The 13,300-nt window shown below is 32.7% G+C and overlaps 1 protein-coding gene across 4 annotated transcripts in view; it reads right to left on the bottom strand.

Moving 5' to 3' along the window:
- VPS13C (vacuolar protein sorting 13 homolog C) overlaps nucleotides 1-13,300 on the bottom strand; it is a 182,807-nt gene that overhangs the window by 124,169 nt on the left and 45,338 nt on the right. For all 4 annotated transcript variants that reach the window (XM_090270692.1, XM_090270691.1, XM_090270694.1 and 1 more), the window contains 6 exons: nucleotides 12,122-12,179; nucleotides 10,321-10,448; nucleotides 9,318-9,424; nucleotides 8,595-8,766; nucleotides 7,412-7,474; nucleotides 246-375 (listed from right to left, as the gene is read on the bottom strand). In XM_090270692.1, coding sequence (XP_090126818.1) covers nucleotides 246-375; nucleotides 7,412-7,474; nucleotides 8,595-8,766; nucleotides 9,318-9,424; nucleotides 10,321-10,448; nucleotides 12,122-12,179 — 658 coding nt within the window. The remainder of the gene's footprint in view (nucleotides 1-245; nucleotides 376-7,411; nucleotides 7,475-8,594; nucleotides 8,767-9,317; nucleotides 9,425-10,320; nucleotides 10,449-12,121; nucleotides 12,180-13,300) is intronic.

A 13,300-nucleotide genomic window follows, 5' to 3' on the forward strand; every position in this document is an offset into this window, starting at 1 on the left:
GTGGTGATTTCTGAATTTCAACTTTATAAATTTCACAGAAATAACTTTTCTCAAAAACAAACAAAAGTTTTGTTTTAATTTGATAAACATAGAAATGTACCAGCCTGATGTATTTGCCTATACGTTTACTACATTGAACTACTTTTATTTCAGAAGTATTATGAAATAAAATTCAACTAAATAGCTAAAATATAATGCATATAGTCTCATCAGTGTACAATAAGTGACTTGACTTGGAAACTTACTTTCAGGAATGAAAGATTCTTCATCTTTTTTCTTAGATTCCTTCTTCCCCCAAAACCCACTAAACCAGCCTCCACGTTTCTCGCCTGTGTCAGTAGACTTTTTCCTTAATTTTTGCCCAGACCGAATCACCTAAAAAATAAAAAATTTAAATTTAAATGTCCTCTTCATTTTCAAGTGTAGCAAGGTAAAAACAATGGTTAATTTCTTTAAACACTACATTAGGTTAAAAATAGTCAAGAAAGACAGTTCTTTCTGAAATGATGTTCAACATGTGATTAATGTAATCTATTAACTTAATTTACTTTCCATACTTACAGCGTTTTGTTACATTTTGTTAGGAATTTAGTCAAAGGTTCAAAACATGAAATTTTTCTCAGCAGTATGTCCTCCAAAATTTTTAAAAATATTTATTTGTTTTTTAGAGAGAGGGGAAGGCAGGGAGAAAGAAACATCAATGACAGAGAAACATGTCAACAGGTTGGCTCTGGGAGGCACCCTGACTGGGACTGAACCTGCAACCAATGCATGTGCCCTGACCAGGAACCAAACCAGCAATCTTTTGCTTTGTGGAATAACTCCCAACCAACTGAGCCACATCGGCAAGTGCTCTTCCAAATTTTTAAGTTAAGGAGTCACTAGGATAGCATATTTCTGAGCAATACATCTTCCAAATTTTTAAGGTAAGGGGCTGAAAGGATAATGCCTCCACCTTCAAAAGTATTGGTTTAAAACAATCCTATTTCAAAATTCATTTACATTGCTGGCTTTCTAAGTATAAATATGGTAGGGGTAGATTATAAATAAAAATAGATAGTTCTCAAATTTTATTTCATCCTGTTTCCTCAACAAATACTGGCTTGATTTTCTACTGCTTCTTGTCTTTGCCTACTTCTCAGTGAAATACAGATGAAGAATCAAAAAGTCAAAAGTAGAAGAATAAAGGGAATGAAAGGGGTATGTCTTTCAGACTCTATCTTATTCCCTGAATAAATAAACTTAAATAACTTCCCAACTCGAATTTTTTTTTAGGAGGCACAGTGCCTCATGTGCCTCTATGGATATTGAATACAAAATATCCTTCATTTGGGATGTTACTTTGGCCCACCTCTTCAGTGCCCCCAAAAGCTACTAGTGCTCTTTGTTTGTTTGTTTTCAATAAATATTCTCATGTAATATTATACTAGTTTCGGGTATAAAGCATAGTGGTTGGACATTTATATAATGTATAAACTGATCCCCCATAAATCTAGTACCCACCTGACACCATAGTTATTACAGTATTATTGATTATATTCCCTATAAAGTACTTTACATCCCTGTGACTACTGTGTAACTGCCAATGTGAACTTCTTAATCCCTTTACCTTTTCACCCAGTTTACAAACACCCTCCCATCTGGCAACCATTAGTTTGTTCCCTGACATCTTTGAATTTGTTTCTGTTTTGTTTGTTCATTTATTTTGTATTTTAGATTCCACATATTAAGTCAAATAACATGGTTTGGGCTTTCTCTGTATGACTTATTTCACTTAGCATAAAACCCTCTAGGTCCATCAATGTTGCAAATGGTGACGAGTTCACTTCTTATGACTGAAGAATATTCCATTATATATATATGTACTACTTCTTCTTTATACAATCATCTATTGATGGGCACTTAAGTTGCTTCCATATCTTGGCTATTGTAAATTAAGAGTGCACATATCTTTTTGAATCAGTGTTTTGTATTTCTATAGTTAAATACCCAGAAGTGGAATTGCCAGGTCACATGGTAGTACTATTTTTAATTTCTTGAGAAACTGCCATACTCTTTTTCCATAGTGGGGACAGCAATTTGCAATCCCACCAACAGTGCACGAGTTTCCTTTTCTCCACATCCTTGCCAGTACTTGTTTTTTCACTATTCATGATAGCCTTTTTGACAGGTGTGAGGGTGATATGTCATTGTGATTTTAATTTGCATTTCTCTGATGGTAAGTGACATTGAGCATCTTTCAAATGTCTATTGGCTATCTATATATCTCCTTGGAGCAATGTCTATTCAGGACTTCTACCCATTTTTTAACTGAATTGTTGGTTTTGTGTGTATGTTAAGTTGTATGAGTTCTTTATATATTTTATATTAACCACTTATTGAATGCGTCATTAGCAAATATCCTCTCCCATTAGGTTCTATTTTCATTTTGTTGATGATTTCCTTTGCTGTGCAAAAACTTTTTAGTTTGATATTCTATTTATTTTTTCTTCTGCTTCCCTTGCTCAAGGAGACAAATCCAAAAAAATATACACTAACAGCAATGTCCAGGAGTTTACCACCCATGTTTTCTTCCGGGAGATAATTTAAAATATTTTAAATTGGTAGTGAATTAGTAGCACATTACAAGCCTCTCTGTGTGTACCAAAAAGTGAGATCATGCAAAAAAGAAATTAAAAGAAAAGAGTTGAATTCTATAGTAAAAAGAATAGGTTTGAGTAACAATAGTTCAGTTTAAATTCTCTGTATCAAATAGACATTAAATAAAAAATAAGAGAACAGGTCTACATCTATCCACAAAACTATTAAAGGTTCCAGTTGTATCTCAGCTATAACTATCTTTTGTCAAGCTTACCAATCCATTTTCAGAAGTCAAAATGGAGAAAATATATATAGCTGATGAGTTTATATTCTATACAAATAACATTAAACTTCTTTATTCTCTCAACACAGAGTACATTCCTTTCTTATTTTTGATGTTAAGTAAAACTTAGATGATTTATTTAATCTCTATGACTACATTTCCTGATATAAACTTAGGGTGATAATTGTATATTCCTCAGAATTGACAGTACCAGCAAATTACACCAAGAAAATGTTAGCTACTATTTTCTTTCTTGTCACTAAACTTTTTACTTAAAAATTTTATGCATACAATGCTTCAGCAAAAACAAATCAATTCTTAGCCATCGATATTTTGAGTTTATTGCAGACGTAAGGTACAATATTGTTAATCCAAGTGTTGATGAAATGAAACTAACCTCATCAGTGTCCCATAATCATAGAAATTTTAAGGGTTGAAATGTTAATGAGAAGAGACACTGGAGATAAGCAACAAAGTAAAAAAAATAATTAAAATTTGAAAGTGGTTTCAAAAAATGTCAAGGTAGCATTTAGATATAGAATACATAGTTAAACAGTAGATATGAATCTTTAAGACAAAGAAATCATACATACAACCTGTGAAAAGGACTCTACCTTTTAAAAATAGTAGTGATAAAAGAGCACTATTACATTACTGGTTTATTCGGGAGCAGACTAGGATAGTGCTTGAGAATGTAAAGACTAAGTATGCGGAAAATGTAAAAATTTTATCAGAAGCCACAGATGAGTGAATACATTCAAGCCCTGTTTGAATTTGCAAACTACAAGTGAATGACACAGTCAACTATTGTGGATAACATAGCTCATTGGTATTCAATCCTGGCTGCACTAAAGAATTGTCAGCAAATTAAAATATAAATTAATACCAATGCCTGAGTCCCACCACACACCAATTAAATCAAATCTTGAAGGAGTAAACTCACAGTATCAGTATTTTTTTCAAATTCCGTAGTGATTCTGTTGTGCAGCCAGGACTCAGAATCACTGCGATTACTACACAGGAGTTTCCTCCACACAGCAGAGGTCATTAGGCAGGGAGCTGAACAGCCACAACAATTTCACCAGTAGGTGGAACTGAGATGTTTTGAAAAACACATCCAATTAAAGGTATATATTCTGGGCTTGTAAGCTTTAAAGAGACTGCTAACAATTATCTGAGACAAAATACAACCAGAGCCCAAAAGCTAAACCTCTCTTAGACATTGGACTTTAAATATATAGACAGATCTATGAACAGTACTTTATACATCTAAATACAGAACAGTTGCATAGTATTTGAATATTTTATTAAAATCTTTTTAACTAAACTAGTAGTGTAAAAGGGGCAGGCTTGGGAGAAAAGGGGACAACTGTAATTGAAAAACCAAAAATTAAAAAAAAAGGGGGGGGGGCTCTAAATTAAAAAAAAAATTCTTACCATCTTTTTTATCGCCTATAAAAATTTATGATTATATATACTTTTACTGTGGCACTTATTAAAAGCAAATTTCATCCAATTTCATCAGTCTAAGGGACTTTAACCAAAATGTACATTGAATGTTAACAAGAGCCAGGAGGCATCATGATCTTTGCTTGAACAATGTGTGTTTTAACCAGCCCCTACCCTCTGAAAGCTATGTGGTCCAATACACATGTGGCTACTGGCCAAAACTGATATTTGAACCATTATCCACAGAAGGTAAAATACAACTTAAAATGAGAATCTAACCATGTCGTGTGCTAAGACAAAAATTTCAAGTTTCCAGAGGCTACACAATTTGATGTATGAAAACAAAACAAAACAAACAAAAAAACCAGGAAAATATGATCAATTCTCAAGGGAAAAGATAATCAACAGATGCCAATGATCAGATAACCTAGATGCTGAAATTATCAGAGACACTGTAACCTATGTTACATGAGACAAAGGGAAATAAACAAAAGTTACTAAATGAAGAATTTTCAGCAAAGAAGTGGAAACTTTACAGGAACTCAATAGGAATTTTAGACCTGAAACACACAATATCCAAAATTTAAAAATCCTATTATGAGCTCAAGAGTAAAATGGAAATGATAGCGTAAAGAATAAACTTGAAGACAGAGCAATAGCAATTTTCCAATCTGAAGAGCAGAGAGAAAAAAACTTTAATGAAAAAAATGAACAAAGCCTCAGGCACTTGTGGTATAATATCAAAAGGTCATATAATTTATATATGGGCAATTCTCAGTCCTCAGCTCAGTTGACCAGATGCATCTCCCTCTTCCTTGAAATTCTTTCTTCCCCTGGCTTTGAGAACATTACATTCATAGAACTTCCCACCTACATCTCTGGCAACTCCTTCATGGTCACCTTTGCTGGTTCCCATCTCTCTGACGTATAACAAGAAAATGCTGTGGGTCTTTAGAACCTGCCTTTTCTCTAGCTTTCTAACTTCTTAAGTGATTTCATCCAATGTCACAGATTTAAATGCCATCTACATGCTGACACCTCCTAAATTTATATCTCCAACACAGACTTCTCTTCTAAACTCCACATTCAAGTACCCAATCGCCTATTCCATATTTCCACCTTAATGTCTATAAGATATCTAAAACTTAATAGGTCCCAAACTGATCTCCTCATCTTCTCCTACCTCACCCAACCTTGTTCTATCCAGTCTTCCCCATCTTATTTCATGGCAACTCCATCTTCCTAACTGCTCCAGGACAAAATCCTTAGTCATCTCTGATTTCTCTCTCTCATGATCCATAGCTAATCAGTTGGAAAATGTTGGCGCTACCTTCAAAGCATATTTAGAATTTGACTCTGTGGCATCACTCCATTGCAAACATTCTCAGTCACACTATCATTATCTTTCAAATATTTGCATAGCATCCTAATTAATCTCTGTTTTCAGTCTTGCCCTTCCACTTACAGTCTGTTTTCAAAATAGCAGCCAGAGAAAGTTTTAAAACCTAAATTGGATTATATTATATGTTTAACAAATGGCTCCCTAATTCAGAAAAGCCAAAACCCAAACAATTGCTTTTAAGACCCTATACAACCTACCGTCCTCCCCAACTTCAACAATCACCCCTTCCACTGCTCCACTACCTTACTTCCTGACCCCCTTAACCACCACTCTCTTCTCTTTCTCACCACTCTGTTTCATTAGTTCCCTCAATGAGCCAGATATGCTCCCACCCAAACCTTTCAACTTGCCATATTCTTTCTGATCCATACACTTTCCCTCTGGTGTCTTTCAGGCTGGCTCCTTCACCTTCTTTGCTCAAATGAATCCTTCTTAGTGAGGGTTTCCCTGACCATTGTGTTCCAAACTACAGCCCCATTGTCATCACTACCTAGCCTCAGCACTCTCTATATCACTTGCTCCTTTGTTTTTATGTTTATTATCATTCTTCCTATTATGAATGTAAGGGATTTTTGTCTATTTTGTTCACTTCTGGATGCTAATGTAAATGATAATAATGAAAATAAAGAAAAAAGTCACTTCTTTAGTAATTACTGTATGCCAGGCATATAATAGTATACGTGGTTCACATCCATTATCATGCACTCCTCGTAATAACTCTATGATGTAGGTACTACAAAATTAATCCTATTTTACAAATGAGTAAACTGAGGTACAAAGAGGCTAAATAGCCCAAGGTTACACAAGTATTAGTTGGCAAAGTGGAATTAGAACCCAGACCATCTGACTCCCAAGTCCACACTCTTAACCATAATGCTAGTACAATAGGCACTCAATATGCTTTAAATCCATTTAAAAACATAAGCATGTTCATGGAGATCTATCAAAGTAATAAAAACTAAAGGAATACACAGAAATGTATTAACAATAGTTATCTTTGGTATGTAACATAAAGGGTGATTCTAGAATATCTTATTTTTGTGGAGCCATATTTTCTATAATGAGTTGTACTATACTTGTAATTTATTCTTTAAATACAAAAAAAGTCATGTTACAGAATAACAAATAACACAGAACAATGTCAATGTAGATAAATCATGAATACATTATTAAATATTATAAACAGATTGATTCCAATTTTGGAAAAAAAGAATAGAAAGCAAGAGGTTAAGAGAAGAAGGAGAGGGAAGAAAAAAGATCAGTGAAGGGAAGGAGGAAAGAATGGTGTGAAGAGAAAACAAACCAAAGATAAAGTTTTAAAAATAGGCTATAAGAAGCATAAATAGGTAGGTATACATGCGTGAAAGAAAAACAAAGAGTCTGTACACCAAAACGTTAAGTTAGCACTGTATATTGCTAGGATTATGGATGACTTTCATTTACTTTCTTTTATTTTTGGAGGGGGGGTTAAACTTTTTGTTACAAAAAATTTAATTTTAATTTGCCCTAACATCACCCTTTTTTCCTCAGGATTTCCATTTTTTACCCTGAAACAAAATTAGGCTGTGAAAACTCAAGTTTTACTCTCATTTGAGTAAATCTCAACAACTTTCCATGAAGCTTAGATTTCCTGATCCTAGGTTTAAAGCAGTAGTTAACATGTTTAAAACATAAAATCAACTAACAAAAATAATTACCTCAACTTGTGCTTGTTGCCTTGCTAAAATTATGTTAAAAACATCTAGAGTCTTCTCCAAATCCTATAAAGAGATATGTGTAAACAAGAAAAATGATCATTAGAAAGAATTTTTTTCTTCTATGATATCTAGGCTTATTGATCTATGAACAAACAGTATTTGTGATCTAATGAAAGTTTAAGTATAAATTTGAACATGCACTTGGCTTTTACATTTACTTTTGTAGTATAAGATACAAGCTTTCCAAAAAAGTAAACCTTCATTGAAAAGGGAAATAACAATTTTAATAAGATCATTACAATACACAGATAAGCAAATATGCAAATGGAAACAAGAATATTTAGAAGGGGGACTTGTTTCAGATATTATACTATGGTTCTTCTGACTCCCTCTATTCTATAGTATTTTACAACCATTGTACTGCAGACGCCATTATAAAACACAAAATTTTAAATGTAAAGTTCTGCAAATCACAAGAAATCTAAAGTAGAAACTGATTTGGGGAGCTGACGTAAGTGTACATAAGAGGAATCCAACATATAACTAGTGACCAGTGTGTCAGGTGCTCTTGTCTCATGCACATCTCACAATTCTGCAAAACAGACAGCTTCCACTTTATACATGAAAATATGAGACCTGAGATGTTAAAAAAAATTGATGCTTTTCTAACATTATAATACTAGTAATTGTCATATACTTCACAATAGGAATCTAATTATGAATTTGTGGCAGATCACATGATATTAAGCAAATTATATATTAAATGTGGTATTTTTCTATATTTCAAAAGGGTTAACTAAGATTTCTTTACCTTAAGAATAAAGCTATTTTTTATAATACTTTGCTTTTTAAAAAGGTACTAACAAACCTAACAATATATGTACACTAGCTAGTAATAAACAGCTCCGATGTTGATTTTCTAAACATTACCAATACCAAACATATTTCTCCAAATAGTTTACAGTAACCTCATTTTATCTGATATTAGGATGAATGGGAAAAGTTTTTCAAAAAGAAAAATATGGGAAACAATATTATTCATTTTCCCATAAAATTCTCTGAAAAAGAGTTCAGCTCTATTCTATTGAATAAAATTAATTTTAATTCAAATTAAATTTAAAAGAATTTACATTAAGTAATGCTTTAACAAATAATACCTTTCACCAATATATGCAAGATATACCTGAATTTGTTTCTGTATTTCTTCTGACACCTTAGTCTGGGTAAGCTTGTTTTTGTAGGTATTTTTATAACTCTTCAGCAACTGCCTGTGCTTTTTTATGTTATTCCATGACCACATTTGTGTATACCTTCTTATATGAACTTCCAGAACAGAATCAATTGCATATTTCCACCTGCACATCAAAAAATTTTAATGCATCTCTGAATATAAAGTTTTAAGAAAAAGTAGGAATATAGCTTTGACTTTTTAGACCTACCCTGTTTATACTTTTTGTTATTAACTGTTTTCTTGTAAGAGCTCAGCAGTAAGATTTCAATTCCCCAGTTCAATCCTCTTACTTAAACAGATTATGAAATGAACAAACTACTCCAGGAATAGGGTTTATCAAAGCAAAATCACAAATGACATGTTGTGCAAAATTAATAGTATCCAACATGGTTTAACATTGAATCCATGTGGATGACTGAAGGGCAATAAGACCAAAAAATACTGAAAGTCTTGAACCCTAAGTAAAAAATCTGGAAATAATCTGGGAGCAGAAATATTAAAAAAATGTGTTTATTAAACAAAGTAACAAGGACATAATATAAAAGATACCCCTCTCATGTCTACATAAAAGAAAGAAGTGGCTTTATTACATGGCTTTAAAGATGTCTTAACTCTGAGATTCCCTAACTGTATGATTATATGTTTCTTATTAAAAAAGAAAAAATTCTAACTTACCATTGTCGACCATTGGTATGAAGTGGTAAATACGGTTTATATTTCCGGTAAGGGGCATTTCTAACCATGTAATCCACTGACTCCAAAAGGTCAATCATACTTAAGTACTATTAAAACAAAAACAAAGTCACACTGATTAGATTGCACACATGAATAAACACTTAAACAAGATAAAGTTACTTAATTGTCCTTCTGCTCATCAATACAACAAGTCTGTATATCCAGTAAATACAATTGGTCAAGTAGAGGAAAACACACACCACAAGAAAACACATACACGGGACATGACTGTAAGTAAGATTAAAAAAAGGGGGGGCAAGTCTAGCTTCCTCCTCTCTATTTTTCATAATGCATTTCTACCTAAAGGTTACCATATGGCTATTCAACACTTAAAATGTGGATAGTTTGAACTTAAATGAATTTTAAATATAAAATATGCCTCAGATTTCAAAGACTTATGGAAAAAAAAGGATGTAAACATATATAACTTGCATTGTATTTTTATTAGACTGCACAGGGCCAAGAGCTCAATTAGTTAAATCCTTGTTATTCTTTCACTTTTCCAGGTCTGTTATCCACACTGCCTGGGCATGTAATCAAACTTGAGAAACAAGTGGGAAAAAATAAAAGCTGCCAACAAAACTGTTCTAAAGAGTAAATAAGCGATATTTAATATAAGAGTGCCTGTTATTAAAATGAGAAGAAAAAAAAACACATAAAAATCTCCATCAGCAATTTGGAATTAAATGGAAATAATGTCATTAACTATAATTTGGTAAGATTCTCAATCAATGAGAAAAATATCAGATAAAACTATTTCTTAAATTTGATATATACTTTCTTTTTAAAAAATATGTATATAGTACATCTATTTTTAGGAGTCAAATCTCAATGTAACAAACCAAAAGAACCATCAGAACAATGGAGAAGGAATAATCACAAATGACAAAAGCAGTCAAGATTCAAGGCTAATCAAAGTTAGAAATGTCCAACGAAATCTTACCTGAGGTTTGGTTAGCTCAATAGCAATATTTTGTACTTCTATGTTCCAATCAAGTTTGGGTGTTTTAAGCTCTGTTTCTGCATAAGGATTCATGTAGAGTTTTGCAGAGGCTGATATTGGCTGGAAAACTGATACCACATGAGAAGTAAGATACCCTTATATGCTCTTACATATGAACAACTGTAAATAATTATAAGAACACTGTTACCTTGAAAGTAAAGAAAAATGATCAAAAGTATGTTAAAAAATAACTACCAAGGAAGTATTTAAGCATCTATTTAACTACATTATACCAACTGTCAAGCTCAATGGTTAAAGTGGAATCCCAAAGAACTTATGGTCCTATGCTTCTAAATAAGAAATGTACAAAATACACTCTACTCTTGGTAATTCAAACTCTGTAAAATTAGGTTCCTCTTCCTTCCATTTATTGGTTTTATTACTGATATAAAATATTAATACAAGGTAGAAAACAAAACCTGATTAATTTCTTATTTAATCACTTGCAGAATTCAGGACCAGAACCAAGAATAAAATTCACAGTACCCAGAAAAAAAATTGCTTATTACTTTATAATTTTCAAAACGATCACTCCACAAAATTCTTAGAATAACTAAAGAAAATATTCTTAGCCCTGACTGCTGTGGCTCAGTGGATTGAGCGTCGGCCTGTGAGCCAAGTGTCACTGGTTCGATTCCCAGTCAGGGCACATGACTTGGTTGCACGTCAGGTCCCCAGTTGGGGGCACGTGAGAGGCAACCACACAGTGATGTTTCTCTCCCTCTCTTTCTCCTTTCCCCTCTCTCTAAAAAACAAACAAACAAACAAACAAATAAATAATTAAAAATATATATATTCTTGAAGTTGAGAAGTAGTATGAAAAGTTGTGCTAGGGAAGATAAAAGAGCAAAGTAAAGTGATAAATATTAACCATGTATAGTATTAAAATTACATAAATTACAATATCTTATATAATATATAGCATGATAGTATAAAACTTTAACTAATTTAAAGTTATTTATAAGTGAAAGATGCCTAAGAATGAAGTTGTAGGTTTTTCTGAACTAGGTCTTTCACGAGTAAAAATGTTTCCACAAACCAGCAGCATGTGAAAACTCTGTCATCACTAAATACAGAGGCCAATGAACATAAAGAGAAAGTGCCAACTCTCATATAATGCCAATCAGCTGTAAAAAAATATGAAGAAAACAAAAGTGAACCAAAACAATATGGAATACAAAAGAATGTGGGAATAAATTTTGAGAATGAACATAAAGGGGCATACTAAATACAAACAAATAGCTTCTTCAGAATGAAACAGAAATGGAGAAAACAGATGAGATAAATAAGTAGACAGATTTATTAGATCTATTTAAAATTAAATAAAAGTGAGGCTGCCAAGAAAAACTTACTTAAAAAATCTCTAACGTGGTTGATTTGTCTTAACACTGCAGTAGTGACATGCTAGGGGCAACATGAATACCAAGATCTCAAAGAATTAGTTATTAAGCAAAGCAAAGCAAACAAAGCCTAATTTCTAAAACAAAGACGATAACTAGGTAAGAAGGAAACATGGAGTTCAAGGGGGGAGGGAGTTAGCTGTTTGTAGTGAACTACATCCACATTGTCCTATCAGGCAGTGTATGTGTTACGATCTATTCCTAAGTAATTAGTTATAATCCAAACATGCTATATGATAAAATTAAGGTATAAAATTAATACTTTCTCTTTGTCAAAGTAAAAATAAAGCATTTAATTCCAAGCTTCCTATAACATGAAATAAACTTTTACCATTACTTACTATATTGATGGTTTGGGGGTATATCGTTATTTGTAAGAATTTCACTTTTCAGTTTACCCTAAACAAAAAATTTTAATTACATAAAAATTAAAAATAAAATACACACATACTCAGCCACATATATAAAAACAAATACTTAGTCTTAAACCAGTACCCTTATTTCCCTCTTTGTAATTAGCAATTCATTAAAAAACACTAAACACTATTTACAGATATATTTCCTTAGAATAAAACACAGAAGAGAATTTTTAAAATATATATATCTATGTAAATGTCCATAAAATTGGATCTCAAACAATTTCTAGACAAAGGCAAATTATTTGCATTACAGAATCTGAGAAACAAAAGATAGAATCTTAGAAATAATTCAGTTCCAAAATTCAACTGTTCTTTTCTCCTCTAAGTAAATAAACATGGCTCAGCACAAGAAGTTTAAAATTAATCTTTCACTGTTCAGGGAATTATTATCACAAATGCTTAAAACATTTGCTAAGAATATAGTCTTTAGATCTGGAAGGTATCATCTTTACAATACTCTTCAAGTAATTATTCTCATATGAAACACCACAATGCAATCAGATGCTATCAAAATGAGAGTATATTGGGTTGGCCGAAAAGTTAGTTCAGTTTTCAAGTAAAAGACACATTTTACATTTTCACCAATAACTTTATTGAACAGCATGTTCACCGTTTTGCTCCACTACCTTCTGCCATCTTTCAGACAACTTCAAAATTCCATCTTCCCAAAACTTTTTATCTTTTTGAGCAAAGAACTATTCCAGGTGCCCTTTGCAGTCTTCCAGGAAATTGAAATTTTTTCCATTATGAGAATTTTGTTAAAGACCTAAATAAATGGAAACCGAAGGTGCAACGTCTGGTGAATACGGTGGATGGATCAGAACTCCCCAGCCAAGCTGTAACGGTTTTGTCCAGTCATCAAAGAAACATGCATGCAGTCTTGCATTATCCTGATGGAAGATTATGCATTTTCTATTGACTAATTCCGGATGCTTTTTGTCAAGCGCTACTTTCAGTTGTTCTAACTGGGCACAGTAGTTGCTGGAATTATTCATTTGGCTCTCTGGAAGGAGCCCATAATACAGGACTCCCTTCCAATCCTATCATATACAGGTCACCTTCTTTGGATGAAGACGGGCCTTTGGCGTGCTTGATGTTGGT

The sequence above is a fragment of the Furipterus horrens genome, unplaced genomic scaffold (genome assembly GCF_987537825.1).
Source record: "Furipterus horrens unplaced genomic scaffold, mFurHor1.1.pri manual_scaffold_3, whole genome shotgun sequence".
NCBI classification, from domain to species: domain Eukaryota; kingdom Metazoa; phylum Chordata; class Mammalia; order Chiroptera; family Furipteridae; genus Furipterus; species Furipterus horrens.